The 15,128-nt window shown below is 53.5% G+C and overlaps 4 protein-coding genes across 7 annotated transcripts; 2 read left to right on the top strand and 2 right to left on the bottom strand.

The window, feature by feature from the left end:
- Nucleotides 1-126: 126 nt before the first annotated feature.
- Nucleotides 127-4,056, bottom strand: C23H6orf47 (chromosome 23 C6orf47 homolog). The gene has a single exon (XM_061399152.1). It carries the CDS (start codon nucleotides 1,761-1,763, stop codon nucleotides 870-872), a length of 894 nt encoding a protein of 297 aa, XP_061255136.1. The 5' UTR covers nucleotides 1,764-4,056; the 3' UTR covers nucleotides 127-869.
- Nucleotides 4,057-4,155: 99 nt separating this feature from the next.
- On the bottom strand, nucleotides 4,156-7,518 carry GPANK1 (G-patch domain and ankyrin repeats 1). Of its 3 annotated transcripts, none has more exons than XM_061399144.1 (5): nucleotides 7,231-7,504; nucleotides 7,022-7,081; nucleotides 6,488-6,704; nucleotides 5,365-6,057; nucleotides 4,156-4,782 (listed from the first exon to the last, which is right to left on the bottom strand). In XM_061399144.1, the coding sequence occupies exons 4-5, from the start codon at nucleotides 5,973-5,975 to the stop codon at nucleotides 4,338-4,340; spliced, it is 1,056 nt and encodes a 351-aa protein (XP_061255128.1). In that variant the 5' UTR covers nucleotides 5,976-6,057; nucleotides 6,488-6,704; nucleotides 7,022-7,081; nucleotides 7,231-7,504; the 3' UTR covers nucleotides 4,156-4,337. The 3 variants fall into 3 exon arrangements, with proteins under 3 accessions (XP_061255128.1, XP_061255129.1, XP_061255130.1); XM_061399145.1 differs by lacking the exon at nucleotides 7,022-7,081 and adding an exon at nucleotides 6,733-6,841 and having other exon boundaries at nucleotides 6,488-6,635; XM_061399146.1 differs by lacking the exon at nucleotides 7,022-7,081 and having other exon boundaries at nucleotides 7,231-7,518.
- CSNK2B (casein kinase 2 beta) lies at nucleotides 6,829-11,748 on the top strand. 2 transcript variants are annotated; one of them, XM_061399168.1, is made up of 7 exons: nucleotides 6,829-7,140; nucleotides 8,496-8,578; nucleotides 9,295-9,397; nucleotides 10,079-10,194; nucleotides 10,643-10,718; nucleotides 10,866-11,055; nucleotides 11,518-11,748. In XM_061399168.1, the coding sequence occupies exons 1-7, from the start codon at nucleotides 7,092-7,094 to the stop codon at nucleotides 11,606-11,608; spliced, it is 708 nt and encodes a 235-aa protein (XP_061255152.1). In that variant the 5' UTR covers nucleotides 6,829-7,091; the 3' UTR covers nucleotides 11,609-11,748. The 2 variants fall into 2 exon arrangements, with proteins under 2 accessions (XP_061255152.1, XP_061255153.1); XM_061399169.1 differs by lacking the exon at nucleotides 6,829-7,140 and adding an exon at nucleotides 7,675-7,896.
- A 92-nt stretch (nucleotides 11,749-11,840) lies between these two features.
- LY6G5B (lymphocyte antigen 6 family member G5B) lies at nucleotides 11,841-14,295 on the top strand. Its single transcript, XM_061399173.1, has 3 exons — nucleotides 11,841-12,674; nucleotides 12,807-12,935; nucleotides 13,226-14,295. The coding sequence occupies exons 1-3, from the start codon at nucleotides 12,557-12,559 to the stop codon at nucleotides 13,627-13,629; spliced, it is 651 nt and encodes a 216-aa protein (XP_061255157.1). The 5' UTR covers nucleotides 11,841-12,556; the 3' UTR covers nucleotides 13,630-14,295.
- Nucleotides 14,296-15,128: the final 833 nt, after the last annotated feature.

The raw sequence follows: 15,128 nt of genomic DNA, 5'->3' as shown, positions 1-15,128 counted from the left end.
TCCTCGTCTCATTTAGGGGTTTGTATTCCAATATCAGTCCTGCTCCTCTCATTTCAGTCCTCCCCCTGAACCTTCTCCCACCTTAACCCCCAGATGGACGGCGTCAGGAAGGACACTGAACGGTGCTAACTCTCACTTTGTAGTGGTATATTTAGCATTTGGTGTGACACAGTTATTTATTGCTGAGTGAGCAAACCCAACCCCCTAGTGGGGTCTGCAAACTCTAGGGCTCCCCATGCTGCCTGTGAGCTGCCAGCCCCTCTGAGCTGGCCGTCCTGCCAACACTGCCTGCACCCAGCCCCACTCCCCCTGGCTCCTAGGAATCCTCAGGTCCTCCCTTCAGGCTCCCCATCACCTGTGGGAACCCCATCCAGACCCCCTAATCCACCCACCTAGGAGTGTTGCTCTTCCCCAGATGGTGCAGATCCCAGGATCCAAGGGATCCCCCAAGTTTCTCAACCACCCTCTTACCCCACCCAGAGGTCTGTCTGTCCTGACTGGTTTTCTCCACCCCTGGAGAGTTTTAAAAGGTAGAGAGGACACTTCAGTCTTTATTCTCACCACCACACTTTTTTTTTTTTTTTTTGCTTTTAAAAAGTGGAGGTGGAAGAAAAAAAGTGGGAAAAATGTAAAAGCAAAAATTAACAACAGCTGGTGAATTCAAGGGCGAGGCCCCCACTGTCCATAAACACAGACACCCTGAACAGCTCTCCTGTGTGTGGAGGCGGCTCTGTGCCCTCATACTCTGGGGTTTCTGCCCCATCCCTGAGGTCCCTGTGCTTACAATTTGGATCATACCTCCCACACTATCTTCATCCTTGCTCCCACCCCACTGAGGGTAGGACCCTGGGTCACACCATACCCCTTGGTCACAGCCCCTTGCCTGGGTCTCCCTTCTGCTCCTCCCCCTCCCTCCCTAACTTCTCGCCCTCCAAGTCAGTGGCCTCCTCATCCCCACTGGGCTCCCGGAGGCTGACAGCCAGCACCAGGGCCTGTAGAAGACCAAAGAGGCAGGCAAAGTGCAGGGGGTGAGCGGTCAGTAGGCTCAGCACGGCATGGAGTCCATGCAGAGCAGCCAGAAAGGACAGCAGCCCATGCAGCCAGAGGCCCAGCGGTCCACGCAGGCCCAGCGCATCCAAGGCTGCCCGCAAGGGCCTTGAGCAGAGCCCCAGCAGGGCTGAGGCCAGCAGCTCCAGCAGGTGCAGGGTCAGGTTGGTGGAGATCTGCAGACACTCCTCTGGGTCACCCAGATACTGGTGGGGAGCCCCTGCTCCCCCAACTGTATCCCCCCGCAACCAGCCTAGCAGCTTCTGACGCCGGCCAGGCTTCTCCACAGGGGCTTCAGCCACTGAGGGGCTCAATTCCTCTTCAGGGGACCCTCCACGTTTCCCGGTGCCATCTGAGTCCACAGGATCCTGTCCTAGTTTGGGAATGGTCTCCCCAGCCTCTGGTCTCCCAGACTCTTGGGTGCTGGAAGCAGTCTTCTCCCACTTCAGAGAATCCATTCTTTTGTACCCCAATTGCTCAACTTGGGCCTCCCTGCTTGGTTCTGGAGCAGCCCCAGAGCTCCTCTGTGCACCTGAGTCCTGGGTCTTGGGAGACCCCAGATCTCCCATGGTTTCTGGAGCACTGTCCCAGTCACTCCCTGAATTCTCAGAGGAGCTGTCCATCCGTCTGGGTTCTGGGGTGGGCAGGTCAGGTCTCGTCGACTTCCGGCGGCCCCAGGGGCGAGGGAGCCAGCCACCAAGGCGTCGGAGGAACATGGCTGGGGTGTGCAATGAGCCCCCCAATTCTGGGGCTGCTTCCTGGCACGGCTTAGGCTCTTGGATGGGGGACTGAGGATTTCCTCAGAAACCAGAGTGTGTTTAGGCTCAGAAGAACAGGTATCTGCTTGGAGAGTCCTACTCTGAACTCAGGAGTGGCTCTCCTCTTCCCAGGATGGTCATGCAGCCTGAAGCGGCTTGTTTCCGTTTCAGTTTTAAGGTAAAGAAAGGCACATTCAAATCCATTCACCACCACCCCACTACACACACACGATTCCAAAAGTCTACGAATCTGACAAAGCGTGGGACACCGTCACAGTGTCCTCCCTGTTTTCCAGGTTTCTTTCCCAGCAGGCAGCACCCCAAGTTTCACTCACCAAGGCCACGCCCCAAGGTGCCCCAGAAACTGGGGAGGCGGTTCTCCATCCAAAAAGGGAGGAAGGAAGGTGGCCACGGATCCTAGGTGCTCCCGACCTACCAGGAGAGTCCTAACTGCTGCCCTAAGGCAGCTCAGAAAGAAGTCTCCTGTTAAGTGAGTGGGGGGTGAGGTATCCGGCAAACTCCAGCCAGCAACGTTCCTGCTTTGATTCAGAGGGCTGTGATTCCTATAAAGTGGCCCCACTGGCACCCCAGCCCGCAGCTGAGATTCAGTCTTCGCAAGGTCAGGCCGGAGATGTCCTGGGAGATCCCGGGAGCGAGGCAAAGCGCGCGCCTGCCTGGGGAGCCTGGCGTCCAGGCGTCCAGGCGATGCAGCCCCTCCCGGGCCCAGCGTCGGGGCCTCGGCCTTGCGAAGCCGCCCGGAGCCGCAGAGCCCGGAAGCAGCCGTACCGGGACTAGAGGACAGGCGGAGGCGGAGCCCCAGCTCGCGGGGCGGACCCTGTCGATCGACCGCCCCCCACCCCCCGCCCCCGGCCCGAGCTGCCTGTGCGCGCCATCAGTGCGCACCCGGCCGTACCCAGGGGCGCACAGCCGAGGTCACAGCAGCCAAAAGCGTGAATGTAAGCCTAGCCTTTCATTTTCGTCGCCTAGAGACCCCCGACCGCTGGTATCCCCTTAAGCTCGCCCGCCCCCTTTAGTTCCCTTGAGTTCTTCCCTGCATCCCGCTCCACTCCTTTTTATAGTTCACGATTTCATGAAAGGCTCTTCCAGAAGAGAAAGCTGAGAGGCTTGGGGCTTAGGTAGCCCTTCCTTGCTCCTCCCTGCAGATTTTTACCTCTTGGATTTGACAACAGTGGGTACTTTATGTGCCTGGCACCTGGTACGAGGCAGGAGGAACAGGAGAGCAAGTGTGGGGAAGACAAGTGTAGACAAACAGGATGTGCTTCCTGCCCTTAGGAGTTTTCAGGTATCAAAATGAACCTTGGCTTAAAGTGTAGATTTGGGAGGCCAGAGTTCTGGTTCCAGCTCAGCTAACAGCCTACAGGCTGCATCATCTTTGGTCTTCCCATCACACTGCCTTCTTCCTGCAAGACCCCACCCATTATCATTTATGAGCCTTTCCAACTTCCCCATCACCATGCATTCTTTTTATCACATCTTGTCTCCTACAGGTGCGAGCAACCTGAAGATTGGGTATGTCTCATTCCCATTCATAGCACATAGTATACAAACTTGTGAAATCAGTGATTGAATTGGCTGGAATGGACAAAGGGTGCTTTCTGGGGGAGGTCAGACTTGCACAAAAGTGTTAGTCACTCAATCATGCCTGACTCTTTGTGACCCCATGAACATAGCCCACCAGGCTTCTCTGTCCATGGGGTTCTCTAGGCAAGAACACTGGATTGGGTTGCCATTTCCTTCTTGAGGGGATCTTCCAACCCAGGGATCAAACCTGGGTTTCTTGAATTGCTGGCAGACTCTTTACCATCTGAGCCACCAGGGAAGCCCTGCATAGACTTGCATGCTGCTACTGCCAAGTCGCTTCAGTCGTGTCCGACTCTGTGCAACCCCAGAGACGGCAGCTCACCAGGCTTCCCCTCCCTGGGATTCTCCAGGCAAGAACACTGGAGTGGGTTGTCATTTCCTTCTCCAATGCATGAAAGTGAAAAGTGAAAGTGAAGTTGCTCAGTCGTGCCCGACTCTAGCGACTCCATGGACTGCAGCCCACCAGGCTCCTCCATCCACGGGATTTTCCAGGCAAAAGTACTGGAGTGGGGTGCCATTGCCTTCTCCGGTAGACTTGCATAGAGATGGGTAATTCCTGGTTCAGGGGTTGAAAAAATAGGTGGGGCACTAAGGACAGTGGCTGGGGCTACAAGTGAACCAGACTGGCAGAGGCAACCCTATCAGGCCACACAGAGCTGCCTCTTGTGGCTCTGGTAGAATTTCATGTGGTCCCCAGTCTCGTTTGGCTTCCCTGCAACAGCTTCCAGAAAACTGGATAAAACACCAAGAGGGAGAAAAGCTTGATTTTATTTCTCAGCTTTTGGCTTCTTTCTACTGAAGGCAGAGTCCACTGATCAAAACCAGAAGGTGTGGAACCTGGGCAGACATCAGGAAGTAGAAGCCCAAGAGTCTAGGTTCCGGGCCCAAGTTCAGACTACAGCAACACACCAGGGTCAGAACTTGCCCAGGTCAGAACTCAAGGTTCATGTATGTCCGCAGATCCCGCTCCCAGGCCTTGTCCTTCTCTTCCTGCCTTCTCTCCTCTTTGCGGTTCAGTGTGGTCACCCTGGGGGCTCTCTCCCTCCCAGCCACTGCCCGTGTATCCCGAGCTGGGAAATGTGTAACTCGGGGCTGAGGTGCTGAGCCGTAGCCTAACCCCTCCTGGTCCCTCTTGAGGACAGTGGGGATAGGGTTGGCACGGCCCTCACCCCGGGGTCCTAGCCCCATTCCAGGCTCCCAGCCCCCCCTCAGCAGCAGCTTGAAGCCTGGGCTGGAGGTTGGAACCCCAAGTGGCAGGATGGGGGGCCGGAGATCCCGGGACAGCGACAGCAGGTGAGCAGTGGATGTACAGTGGTTAGAGTCTTGAAAGTGGCCATCACAAGTCTCACAGTACTTGGGGGAGGGGGATCGGGACCTGGAGAGAAAAAAAAAGAAAGGTTAAGGGCAGCACAAGGGTTTAGGCCTCAGAGGTGGGTGGCAGGGTGGGACAAGGTCTTTCCAGTATTTCTGCCAAGAAACAAATTGCCTTTCCTCCCCAGTTAGCAACGTGGACCTGAAGGAATGGTTAAGGCCTCACAAGGTTCTTGGGTGAGAAATAATAATTACTATAGTTAACATTTGTACAGTGCTTACTATGCTATTAAATACAAGCACTGTTATAGCATTTTATGTATATTAACCCATTTAGTTAACCCTAACAACCCTATAAGAAGTATAGTCTAATTTCTTAGATAGGAAAACTGAGCCAACCGTGCCAACATGGACACTAGGTTGCTTGCCCAAGAAGTACAATCAGGATTTAAACCCAGAGTGTGTGTACAACACAGAAATTTAACAGATATTTTATAATGACTATAAATGGAATATCACTTTAAAAAATTCTCAATCGCTATATTGTACACATGTAATTTATATAATTATATATGAACTATGCTTCAATAAAACAAAAATAGATTTAAAAGTTTAAATAATAATAAAAGATAAGGCTTCCCCTCACCGGTTCTCTGGACTTCTTGTCTCTCCAGGGCTCTCTCTGACCATGCGGGCCACCTCAGGGAAACCTGCTTCTTCAGCCAACTGAGCAGCATCTCTGCCCCCCAGCTCGCAGACCCCTACCCAGGCAGCCCCACGGCCCAGGAGATAGCGCACAGCTGCCCTCTGGCCTGCTCGGGCAGCACACATCAGAGGGGTCCACCAGAAAGCATCCCGAGCATTGATATTCCCTCCAGCTCCCCCTGCCTCATGGGGATCCAACAGCCTTTTTAGTTTTGCCAGGTCCCCCTCCTGGGCTGCCCTCAGTATCTGCTGGGTCATCTTGTCCTTTGCCTCAAGGGATCTCCTTTGTCCATGTCCTCCTGATGCTCCTGCTGCAGTCTCCCTCATCATTCTTCTTTTCTTCCTCTTTCTCTTACTGGCAGGCCCAGGCTGAGCTCTCTGGGTTTCAGGGGTGCTGCTCTCATCTTCAATCAAGGCTTCGTAGAAAGCCCGGGCTGCAGCCCCATCCAAGGTGGGCTCCAGCTCTTCAGGCTGTGATTGCAGCTGCCCATCTTTCCACAGATCACTGGGATCAGTGGCTGGGGTAAAGTTAATGAGAGAAGACCCAGACATGGCTTTTGGGAAATGTAGGAAAATGAGACTAGGAAGCCAAGCCCCTGGTGGTCCTGCAGCGACCAGAGCCAGTTCCAGACACCTAATGAGATAAACAAAAGTATCCTTAGCGTCAAAAATCCCCTCCCAACCCAAAAGTGACCCCACAACCTGGGACCCTGCAGGGCCAGTTACAGACAATGCTCCTCAGTAAAGGTAAGAAAGAAGTCTCCGTAAGACAGCTGCCCAGAGGCCCTGCGCTCCGCCCCTACCTCCATCCGCACCAACAATACCAGCCTCTGTGAGTCAACTTTCAGATCAGATCAGATCAGTCGCTCAGTCGTGTCCGACTCTTTGCGACCCCATGAATCGCAGCACGCCAGGCCTCCCTGTCCATCACCAACTCCCGGAGTGCACTGAGACTCACGTCCATCGAGTCAGTGATGCCCATCCAGCCATCTCATCCTCTGTCGTCCCCTTCTCCTCTTGCCCCCAATCCCTCCCAGTCAACTTTATCACAGCGTAAAACATACCATTAAGAAAAACAATCAAATTGGCTCTTTAAATCTTCCTATTTCGGGGTAAGTTCTTCCCAAACAAAAACAAACTCGACACGTCTCCGGAAGCAGGAAGCAGATTTCAGGAAGAAGTTCCAGCCTGTGTCGCTTTGTAGCTTCCGTACTGCAAAATGGCGCTACTCTAAGCAAAGGAGTCGACAAATACTCACTTGGCACAAAGACGCATGCGTGGCTGGGGAAAACAAAACAAAACAAATTACCTGAGGGTGCAGGCGCGCGGAAGCGCCGAACTGTTTCCCGCCCTGGAATGTTTCCATAGCAGAAGCACAACGCACCACGTGCCGGCGTAGCGCGAGGACTGAGAAAGATCTGTCGGTTGGGGTCCTGTTTTTACATAACGCCCCCACAATGCCCTTCGCCTCCCTCAACGTGGCCCCCGCTCCGAGCTCATTTTCTGGACCTGGGAAACCACTCTCAGGGTGAAAAAAGGCTCTGAGGCGGAGAACGCCCAGAAACCCTGAAATGAAATAACGTCACGCAACCCCTCACCATTACTCTGACCAGGGTTCGAAGGTCGCACTTAGCGCCCACAGCAGCCCCGTTCAAGCCCTAAGAGAAAATGGAGAAGTGCAAGGGGACAAGCAGCAGAATGGCTGGCACCACCTCAGGTTAGCCCACGGGGCCGTCCTGGTTCTCACACCGCTCAGCTCATCCCAGTACACCCTACCCAGGACCCTCAGCATGGAACCCGGCCTCACCTCCCGCCTCCGGAGCGCGAACCCCGGATGAAACATGGGCCCCGTCGCGGGCCTCCTTGGCGGGCTGACTCCAAGGAGCAAAGCGATAAGGGCCAGGAGGGCTGGCTGGCTGGGGATGAGGTCAATGCCCCGGGTAGCAAAGTCGCGCCGAGGCCTGAGGCTCGCTGTTTGATGGGAGAAGCAAGAAACAACCAGCCAGCCTAGTTCCTCTCCCGGCCCATCCCTTCCCCTCCATGGCCCCACAGTCCCCGGAATCACACGACTCTATTTCCCAGGCTACCTGGCCCAGAACGCGGTAGTGAGTTTCCGTTTCCGGTGGCGGCTCGCAGTGCCCTGCTGCGCCCCGCCCCCAGCGTCCCCCTCCCCCCGGGGCCTCGTGACACAAGGGTCGTGCGCGGGTCATCCTGGGATTCGTAGTTCGCCTTTCCCTAGTTTCGTCAGTTTCTTCTTTCCGAGGACTCCATTTCCCGGCATGCGCCGCGGCTCCTAACTCTAAGCACTTGCGCGTTGCCCTCTTCCCCACCCTCCCCAGTTTCCACTCCCCCCACCCCACTTCGCCTGCCGCGGTCGGGTCCGCGGCCTGCGTTGTAGCCGTCGTCGCGGTTCTTTGGAAGCAGAAACTCCCCTTCCCCTCCCCGTCCCCTGGTCCCAGTCCCCGTCCAGTCGGTGAGTGTGGTGGTCGTCGCCGCGCCATATCCCCTGTCCCTGGGCGCGGCACATGGGGTCTCCGCGTCTTGATGTGGGGGTGGGAAAGGAAATGACCCGGTCCGGCACCGAGGGTAGAAGAGGTGGCCTGCAGGGTGGAGGCGGGATGTCGGGACTCCCATGAAACGGACCCGACGACCACCCACAGGCCATGAGAAAAGGAGGGGCCCAGCTCTTGCTTGGAAAGGATAAACTTCGGAACCCTTGAGAATGGGGCCGGAGACCTGCGGGGGTAGGGAGTCTGAGCCACGGCCCTGCCGGAGTTGACACGGAGGACAGAGGGGCCTGGCTTTCACGAGCGTCAGGGATGTAGGTAGGACTAGTGGGGTCAAGACCTGTCGGTTTCTTACAGGTGGTGGACCCCAAAGAATTTCTCTCTAGTCTCAATGAAAAGGGGCTGGAATGTAAATAAGAGGAGCTAGAGAGACGTGCTCCAGTCTCGGGTTCTTTAAGAAAAGGGTGGCCCCAAATTCTTCCATGGTTGGAGGGCAAAGTGTGGGAGGAGTGAGGATACCAGAGGTTGGGAGGGAGAGCTTAGGCTTATACTCTTCTATCTCTAGCCGACGTGAAGATGAGCAGCTCAGAGGAGGTGTCCTGGATTTCCTGGTTCTGTGGGCTCCGTGGCAATGAATTCTTCTGTGAGGTAAGTTCTCCTCAACCCTACCATCCACCTCCACATGTAATCTGGCCACATATTCTCTTGCACATAAAGCTTCCACACACATCTCTTACCTACTTCAGTGAAAACTCTTGTCAAGGAGGAGTCCCCTTAGTAGCTCTCTCTCCAACTTGGGAAGGGTCAAGACTGGGGCCCCAAGTCAACCCTGCCACCCTCCAGCAGCCTAACGTTGGACGTGTCAACCTGTGTTTGTTTGTTTGTTTGTTTGTTTACCACAGAGGTACTGGTAGTACATATCTCTGGTAGCTATTAGGAGAATTAAAACACTTCATGTTAAAATGTTTTATAGCATGCCTGTGTGTTAACATAAGGGAGTGTAACTGACTTCAGAATCCAAGCTGTTCAGCCCCCACCTTCCTCAGAGAGCCAGCTGCCCCTCAGGAGAGGCCAAAACTGATTCCTAGAGCTAGGAACAGGAATCAGGACAGGGATCTTGAAAGGACTGCCTCTGTAAGGAGGGGATTGCTTATGCTTAGGAGAGAAAAGCCAGACCTCTTCTGGGTGGGCAGTATACACGAACTGGGGAGAGACGTTCAAGTGCTTGCGCTGAGTTGGGAGTGCGGAACAAAGGGAATGAAGCAGTTAGTTGTATTGAAGATAAGGCACGAGTTAGAGCAACCTGCCCAGGTCAAAGCTGAGGATTTTGCTATGGGTTTCCTTTTGACTTCACGTCCTGACAGGTGGATGAAGACTATATCCAGGACAAATTCAATCTCACTGGACTCAATGAGCAGGTGCCTCACTATCGACAAGCTTTAGACATGATCTTGGACCTGGAGCCTGGTGAGACACCCTCAGGGTTGTTTTGTGTGTGTGCTGTTTTTTTACTATTCACACCCTGTTTATCTGCTTCTTGAATTTCTAAATTTCCTTTTGGTTCTCTAACCCTTTTAACCCCAAATCCTTTACTTCATTTTGATTTCCTACCTCACTCTTGCCTACTTTTGTGACTTCTACCACTTGTTCTCATACTCTGATCGTATAAGTTGCTCCTGTGCTGCTGCTAAGTCGTTTCAGTCGTGTCTATGTGGGACCCCATAGACGGCAGCCCACCAGGCTCCCCCATCCCTCGGATTCTCCAGGCAAGAACACTGGAGTGGGTTGCCATTTCCTTCTACGATCCTATAACTTAGCACTTTTCAAAAATGCTAGTTTCTCCGTGGGTGTTATCTTCTTCCTTGCCCTTTCCAGGTTAGAGTTCTATCTTCCGTGTTGACATTTTTGCATTTATTTATTAAAGAAGAGAAAGAAGCAGAGGCTAAGAGGGATGGAAGGAAGGCAGAGCTGCCTTGGGTTGGTGGAAGGGTCAGAGGCCCATGTTTCTGGGTCAGATGCCCAGGCTGTGGCTGGGGTGAGGCTCCAAGTTGGGTGCTGGGCTGAAGAGCCAGCAGCCCCCGGGAGTGGGCAGGGCACCTTAAAAAGCTGTAAGACAAGTGGTTGCATTTGGCTGGTGCCATGTTTCAGATGAGGAGCTGGAGGACAACCCCAACCAGAGTGACCTGATTGAGCAAGCAGCTGAAATGCTCTATGGATTGATCCACGCCCGCTATATCCTCACCAACCGTGGCATTGCCCAGATGGTGAGGCCTCTCTCCTCCCACTCGGTTCCTTCAGAGGCAACAGGGAAGCAGAGTTTCCTTCAGCAAGAAGTCACTTGTTTCAGCCTTGTCACAGAATGTAGCTGAGAAGAGGGGAAAGAACACCAGAATCTGGGCCTAGGGGTTAAGACCTGATTGAGGGTTGAAGTGAAGGCGGTGTTTTGGGGGAGGGAGATGTGACCCAGAGCAGAAAGTTGTAGACTCCCTCTTTCTCAGGGAATAAGCAGTGAATGTCTGATGGTCTTCAGCCTGCCTGACTGAATGAAAGGAAGCAGGGGAGTCTGAAGGCCCATCTGAGCCAGAGAAGGGGCCTCTGGACATTTAAGAGGCAGAAGGAGTTGGGGACACAGTGATGTGGGTTGGGCTGAGGAGGGGGTTGCCTCTTCTCTTCATACCTACCCACCAACTCCTTCAATTTCATTCACATCAGTTGGAAAAGTACCAGCAGGGAGACTTTGGATACTGTCCCCGTGTGTACTGTGAGAACCAGCCAATGCTTCCCATCGGTGAGTGTTGGGAAAGGGAAAGGAGGGCCATGTAAGAAGGCAGGTCTGCTGGGATGGAGTTGGGGCTCAGCAGGTTGGGGCCTGAGTCCAGGAGGGAGGTTGGGCAGTCTTGGGTGACCTGGCCTGCTGAGTCTGGCTGTCTCCCAGGCCTTTCAGACATCCCAGGTGAGGCCATGGTGAAGCTCTACTGCCCCAAGTGCATGGACGTGTACACACCCAAGTCATCGAGGCACCACCACACGGATGGCGCCTACTTCGGCACCGGTTTCCCTCACATGCTCTTCATGGTGCACCCCGAGTACCGGCCCAAGAGGCCCGCCAACCAGTTTGTGCCCAGGTGGGGAGCAGGGACAGAGTCACCAAGGGTCAAAAGAGGTGCCCAGGATCCCCTAGAAAGAAGGGAGGACAAGGCAGTAGCTAGCCTTGTTGCCATTCTGTGTGCTCAACTTTCTGCTAGGAAATTCTCAGAGCCACGGTTGAAGTGTGGTTTATCTTCCTGGAGTATCATTTTTGCTCTGGTGTAGAAAAGGCAAGTTCAGCTTTTATATTAAAACAAGTACTGACGTGTATATACTCATGTATATATGTACAGACACATATTTGTAGTTTTGAATTTGAGTTTTAATAGATATTTAAAATACATTTCCAAATATTCTTGAGAAGAGAAGTTGGGGAACCACTGCCTTGAAGTACTGAGCAAGCCCATGAAGAAACTGGGGTGGGGGGGTGGAATGCAGGCCACTGGCAGGGCCAGGATGGGGCTCACTCTGCTTCCTCTCTCACCTCTGCCCCAACCCAGGCTTTACGGTTTCAAGATCCATCCAATGGCCTACCAGCTGCAGCTCCAAGCCGCCAGCAACTTCAAGAGCCCAGTGAAGACGATTCGCTGATTCCCCACCCCACCTGTCCCTCGGTCTTTGACACTTTCATTCCTTTGCTGCCACAATTTCAGGAACCCTCTATGGTTTTTAGTTTAAATTAAAGGAGTCATTATTGTGGTGGGAATATGAAATAAAGTGGAAGAAAAGGCCGTGGGCTGATTGGCTGGTGTTTGGGGTTGGGAAGCATGGGTAATGGTATGCTGGACCCCAGGAGCCCTCCTGGCCCAGCCCCCTCTCCTCAAGTTGAAAACGAGCACAGATTTGTGCCCAGTAGATTTGGGTGATGTTTTTAGGACTGGGTGTAAGGATGTACGGAGATCATGAGGAAAAGACAGAAATCGGATTTCAAAGACTGGAGAAATATTTGCTCTTTTTGTGCCACTGCAGTTGGCTGTTTATACTCTAGGGGATGTAATCAACATGACTTTGTTTTATAAAGAAAGAGGTCCCAAAATAAACTGAACTGTAAGGGGTGGGGAGAAGAGGTTCAAGGTCCAGAATTGCTATTTTGTGGTGTCTGTGTGCCCCCTCTTGGGGGAGCTGAGACATGCTCATCTCAGAAGGATGAAGGTCACTGGGTTCCTGGTTTAAGTTTCTCTCAGAACAGTAGGGACTGGCCCTGTTGTGTAGGGAGGATGGCAGATGGTACCAGAGAATGAAACTAATCCATGGACCCTGGAGGGGCAGGGACAGATCTTTGAGGGACACTCAGGACAAAAGTAGACTGCTGGATTGGGGCCCAGATACTGCCCCTGTCTGGGCTGCAGCTCCCACATTCAGGAACCAGACCAGGTGGGTGAGGACATGTTCTCCTGCCAAGCTAATTGCTTCCTGCCTCAGGGAGGAGTATAGCTTTGTACCTACAGCAGCTCCTGCCCAGACTACCTGTCAGAACCACCCTCCTGCCCAGACTACCTGTCAGAACCACCCTGCAGTTCAGGCTCAAGGAGCGTGGTCATGGGAAGGTGGGGTTTCTGGGCACCCCTCAGGGACTGCCCCTCTCCCCAGAAGTCCATGATGAAGGCCCACATGCTTATAGGTGCACTGGTCATGGTGGGCTTCACGGTGGGAAAGGGTAAGTGGGGCAGGGGCAGGGAAGGAGGGGTGGCTGAGTACAGGGAGAGGGTGGCGGCGGGTGAGCGGGATGTTGCAGGGTAGGGAACTTGGAGTGGGCCAACACCACCATCCATGTCTTCTGCTTCCCCAGCTCCTGTTTCTGAAGTCCGGACCTGCCACCTCTGCCTCTTAGAAAATCCTGCTGTAGGATGCATTTCAGGCTCGGAGAAGTGCACTATTAGCAGCTCATCCCCATGCATGGTGATCAGCATCAATTATGGTGAGTTGAGTCAGGCAGGGAAAGGGCCACTGGCTAGACAGCCCATGGCATTGTCTCCTCTTGTAAATGAGGGCTGCTTGGGGCCTGAGGTCTAAGGAGATGGAGGTTTCTGGTAGGGGAGGAGTCTGGGGTTCTGGGGAGCCAATTAAGCTAATTTCTTCCGGCCTCTTCTGCAGGAGTCTAGAAAGGAAATTGGGTCTAGGTGAGGGATGGGCAGGTCTGTGGAAGGGGTACCAGGTTTGGTGACTATGGGAGGCAGCAAGGGTTATTAGTTGTCCCTTCTTCTCCAGAAAACAAAGCTCGCTTCTTAATCCGAGGCTGTGGACAACACAATTCCTACCGCTGCCAAGAAAAGCTCCCCACCTACATCTCAGAGTACTGGTACTCGGCCCAGTGCTGCCAGTATGACTACTGCAACTCCTGGTACAGTCCCCAGCTCCAGAGTGCCTCGCCTGAGCCCCTTGACAGGTCCCTGGCTCTGCCCCTGTCTCAGTCCCAGATCCTGTGGTTCTACCAAACCCTGAACCTGTCACTGCCCCTGCCCAGCTTCCCTGCTGGGAAGGAGCCTTCTGAAGGCCTGGACCCCCTGGCTGGCCCACCCATGAATCTGAGTTTGTCCATTGCTGACCTGCGCAGCATATACTTGTTTCTCAACAGTTCTGGACTTTTGACTCTTCCTTGGGCTGGTCCCTGACATCTTTCCCGTCGCAGATAGATTTCTCTCTGATCTAGCATCTCACTCCTGACACCCCAGCATCATGCATTGTCTTCTCAGAACACTCACACTCTGGGGTCTGTAAGTTCTCAGTCTTCCTTTCCTTTGCCTTTCCTTTGTCCTTCCAGTGTCTCTATGGTTTGGTCTAGTCTCCTCCCCCAAAAAAGCAGTTGGCACTGTACCCAGAGCCCATCGACCACCTAGAAGATAATCTCAAATGCGGATTCTGCCTAGGCTGACCTGGGAAAGGCACAGTGGTTTTCTCAACACTGTCCTGTTAACTGAGTGTCCCATCACCCCCACCCTACCCCCCATCTTCCTGATCTCTCTCAATCTGGCTGTTTGCACTCTCCGATACCTAGCTCTGAAAGCTTGTGCCAGACTGAACTTGCATCAGAACGGGTGAGACTGGACTTTGTGCAGGTTTCCTGGCTGAGCACTGTGGCGCCCCTCCTTCACTGTCTACCACCCGTGCTCCTGCCTGGTCCGCTGCCTGCTCTCATCTCTTTTCCCAGTCTCTGGCTTCCTCAGCTCCACTTCACATCCCTGAGCCATGACACCCACTTGCACAGATTCCCAGGGAGAGGAGGGGTCTGTCCTTTGTTTTGCACTCCCTAGTCCTCCACAATAAACAAACTGGCCAGAGTCTGTGTCACATTTTTGATGGGGGCAGGGTCAGGTGTGGGCAGGTGTAGACAAGTTAAAGGTAACTGGGCGTGGGGTTCAAACAGCGTTGTAGAGCCCTACCCACTTCACTTGGCCTTGTGGCTTCCTCAATGGCCTGCCTCAAACAGCCCACATCCATCCCACCCTCTGCTCGGCTGGAGATCAAAGTATGAGGATTATGAATCTTGCCAGCCTTAAACATACCCTCCAAAATCTAGGAAGTTCACAGGTGATGTCAGGTTTTTCCACAAGAGGAAGGAAAAAACCATGAAAACACAAGAGCAAACACAACAGGTCTGTGTCTCAGAGTCACCTGGAGCCGAGGCACCTGCGCTCTTTCCAGGGTCCTGGCATCCAGGGCTGGCTGTGTGGGAAGTCTAGGTGAAGGGGGTGGGGGAGTACAGAGTACACAGGTAAGGCTGCAGAGGCAGGCCCTTTGATTGTAATTTGAAGAACTGCAAACATGCAGAAAACAGTAATGAATTTTCATAACTCAAACCTCCCCATGCATTCAGTACACACGACACACCGCTCTGAGCCAGGCCTGGTATTAAGAAGCACCAGGACAAGCAGATGAGGGCAGTCAGGTATCCACCCCTCTGAATCTGGTGACCCAGTAGCAGGATTATGAAACTTTTCTGAAAAGTGCACCTCTGTGGCTAGGAGGCCCAACCCCAGCTCCTCTGTCACTTGGGTAAGTTGGTCTCGGCCTCTGTGGTCACCTCTCAAGTAGAGATAGAGTCTCAAGATTGAGAGAATGTGTATCAGTGTATGCACACAAATAGAAGTTATGGGCTTGAAAACAGATATGC

Source organism: Bos javanicus, chromosome 23 (assembly GCF_032452875.1).
Source record: "Bos javanicus breed banteng chromosome 23, ARS-OSU_banteng_1.0, whole genome shotgun sequence".
Taxonomy (NCBI): Eukaryota; Metazoa; Chordata; class Mammalia; order Artiodactyla; family Bovidae; genus Bos; species Bos javanicus.
The sequence above is the reverse complement of the archived record's forward strand: the minus strand, read 5'-3'. Positions and strand labels throughout refer to the sequence as shown.